At 50.6% G+C, this 3196-nt stretch overlaps 1 protein-coding gene across 1 annotated transcript; it reads left to right on the forward strand.

Moving 5' to 3' along the window:
* Positions 1–352: 352 nt before the first annotated feature.
* On the forward strand, positions 353–1330 carry NDN (necdin, MAGE family member). Its single transcript, NM_001123144.1, has one exon. It carries the CDS (start codon positions 353–355, stop codon positions 1328–1330), a length of 978 nt encoding a protein of 325 aa, NP_001116616.1.
* Positions 1331–3196: the final 1866 nt, after the last annotated feature.

Genomic DNA, 3196 nt, shown 5'->3' on the forward strand with positions numbered 1-3196 from the left:
TCCAGTGCTCACCCATGTCGCTCCTCCCCCCGGCCCCAGGACCGCCTCCTTAGCCCAAACTGGACGACTGTGGGTCATGAGGCCAGTATTCCACTAGGCCCCCTACCCCTTTGGGACCTCAATACACCCCAGCCCTCCAGGCGCCCCGCCCCTACCGCCAGCCGGCAGGGCCCCCACAGACCACGGATGCGCAGGCGCACTAGCCTGTCCCGCCGCCGCCCCGCCCCGCCCGGCCGCTGCGGAAGGCGCCGCGCGCAGCAACGCGCACTTCCTCTCCAGGAGTCCACCGAGGGAGCGCAGAGTCGAAGAGCTCCTGGACGCAGCGGCCGAGCCCTTGCCAGACGGAGCAAACATGTCCGAACAAAGTAAGGACGTGTGTGACCCCAACTTTGCAGCCGATGCCTCCCACTCCGAGGTGCACAGCAGCCCTGGGGTGGCCGGGGGGCCCTCTCCGCCTGCGTCCCAGGCCGCGACCCTCGCAGGGCCAGAGATCCCTCCTGTAGGCCCACCCGACGCCCCTCTGGCCTCGCCGCCGCCCCAGGCCCTGAGCGAAGAGGGAGACCCAAAGGCTCTACAGCAGGCCGCGGAGGAAGGCCGCGCCCACCAGGCCCGGAGCACAGCCCAGCCCAGCCCAGCGCCGCCGGCCCCGGCCCAGCTGGTGCAGAAGGCACATGAGCTCATGTGGTACGTGCTGGTCAAGGACCAGAAAAGGATGATCATCTGGTTCCCAGACATGGTGAAAGATGTCATCGGCAGTTACAAGAAGTGGTGCAGAAGCATCCTGAGGCGCACCAGCCTCATCCTCGCCCGAGTGTTCGGGCTGCACCTGAGGCTGACCAGCCTGCACACCATGGAGTTCTCGCTGGTCAAAGCTCTGGCGCCTGAGGAGCTGGACAGGGTTGCTCTGAGCAACCGCATGCCTATGACAGGCCTCCTGCTGATGATCCTGAGCCTCATCTACGTAAAGGGTCGCGGTGCCCGTGAGAGTGCTGTGTGGAACGTGCTGCGCATCCTGGGGCTGAGGCCCTGGAAGAAGCACTCCACCTTTGGAGATGTGAGAAAGCTTATCACTGAGGAGTTCGTACAGCAGAACTACCTGAAGTACCAGCGCGTCCCCCACGTCGAGCCCCCTGAGTATGAGTTCTTCTGGGGCTCCCGTGCCAGCCGTGAAATCACCAAGATGCAAATCATGGAGTTCCTGGCCAGGGTCTTTAAGAAAGACCCCCAGGCCTGGCCTTCCCGCTACAGGGAAGCTCTGGAAGAGGCCAGAGCCCTGCGGGAGGCCAACCCCACTGCCCACTGCCCCCGCAACAGTGTCTCCGAGGACTAGCAAGGTCTGGAGGCAGATTGATGGTTTCTGACCCTCACCAGGGTGGTGGAGGGGTGGGGGTGGGACATTAGAGTATTCAGGATTTACAGTGCAGTATTTCACGTGTAACTTTTACGTTTTCAGTACAGTGCTTTTATACCTTTTAATGCAATGTTGTATTCATTTCAGTAATAATTAGGTAGTGTGTAGGATTCATGCATGTTTGTTTATAAGTAAGCTCAGTTGGTGCTTTCGCTTTTGTGCTACCTTTCTTGAATTTTTTGTACCAGAGACGTGCTAAACTTATGAAATACATTGAGACATTTTCCATCTTATTCTTTTACATGGGACTGATGATGTGTATGGGGGTAGACAGGTACTAGAGAGTTTGGACGAACTCACCAGTAAAGCTGGTCTAACCAAGAGAAAAGTCAAGACCTCTCTCTCTGTGATCTTGCTGGGCACAGGAAACATCTGTCTGGAGTGTGGTGATGTGGACTTAAAGGGGCTCAGTATGGACACTTGGCACAGTTTACTAAACACAAAAACAACCCCACCATGAGTAAACTTTAAACATTAAAGATTCTTGTGATACAATCATTTTTATGGAAAAGTGTACTTTTATCTTTTTAACAAAGTAGTATGGGTTGGGAATGAGATATTTTACACAATGTACAGATATATTTCATCTCATAGGGTGGGGAAATCGTGACTCATATGTGTGAGGTGTATAGTTTTTTTTTTTGCAAAATGTAACTCACATGTTCATTTCAAAAATTTGACAAAGAGAAAAGTATGAAAAACAGAAAAGTTCATAGTCACATCACATAGAAATAGTAACTGTTCATATTTAGTTTCTTGCATTTTCTACATTTTATTAAAATTAATAGCTGTCTTTTGTGGGTAGAGTGAGGCATTGTACTAAACTTTTTACATGCATTTTTCTCTTTTAATTTAATCCTCACAACAGCCTTATGAGGCAAGCTCTTATTACATCTGCACCATGGAGGAAATACAGGAACAAAGCAGGTAATTAAATTTCCCTGGATCATAAAGGTTTAGTGATAGAAGGGGCTATGATTTGGACCCAGGCTGAATGAGTCCAGAGCCTGCCTACAACTGACCACCTACCTCCTGCCTTTTAGTTTATGCCTTTTAGAAATTTCATGTTCGAGTCTGTACTTTTAGGTCCCTGCCCCTAGCACAAACACACACATGCACATACACACACAAGGCTATCAACTTTATTTTGTAATGAGCCATCACATTAATCTTGTTGAGAAAGCAGTCATATTCTAATTAAGAAACTTCATTTCAGAGAGATTAATTGAGCCGGCTAAGTTATGTTCCTGCTTAGCTGTGAAGCCAAGATTTGAAACTTGGTCTTCTCGGAAGGACCAGAATGAAGGAGTCTTCCCAGACCAGTGGTACTGGAGGAACATGCGTGGGAAACCTGGGAGAGGACGGTGGGGTTGAGATGAGAAGGTGGCAACCCAGCAGCTCTGGCATTGCACTGGGCCACTAAGCAACCCCTCAGAGGATGGGATGGGATGGGGGAGGAGCAGTGCCTGGGGATAAATCTCATATTAAAGTTCTCAGTCCTGCAAGGGGGAGGGAGAGAAAATGGCCTTTAATACGACCAGAAATCCTTCAAACTTCAGAAGATTGAAAAAGAGGATGTGGCCAAAGAAAGACCCTTATCTGGAGAAGATGGAAAATGAGGGGAACACATAGTTCACGATACCCCAGAAGAAGCAACCTGAGAGTTATGTTGGGTGAGGGGATTATAATCTGAATTGAGAACTAGGATTCCCAGCATTTAATGACATTACTTAATAAGTGAGTGCGGGTGCTAAAAAAGCTGAAGAAGCCTCAGATGTGCAGAGA

The sequence above is a fragment of the Sus scrofa genome, chromosome 1 (assembly GCF_054392235.1).
Source record: "Sus scrofa isolate SSC_HxYL_T2T_F1_AM1 chromosome 1, Sscrofa_HxYL_maternal_Yorkshire_Landrace_v2.0, whole genome shotgun sequence".
Lineage (NCBI taxonomy): Eukaryota > Metazoa > Chordata > Mammalia > Artiodactyla > Suidae > Sus > Sus scrofa.

Excerpts from the sequence above, each read along its gene's own strand:
- NDN (NM_001123144.1), top strand. The coding sequence starts at position 353 with ATGTCCGAACAAAGTAAGGACGTGTGTGACCCCAACTTTGCAGCCGAT.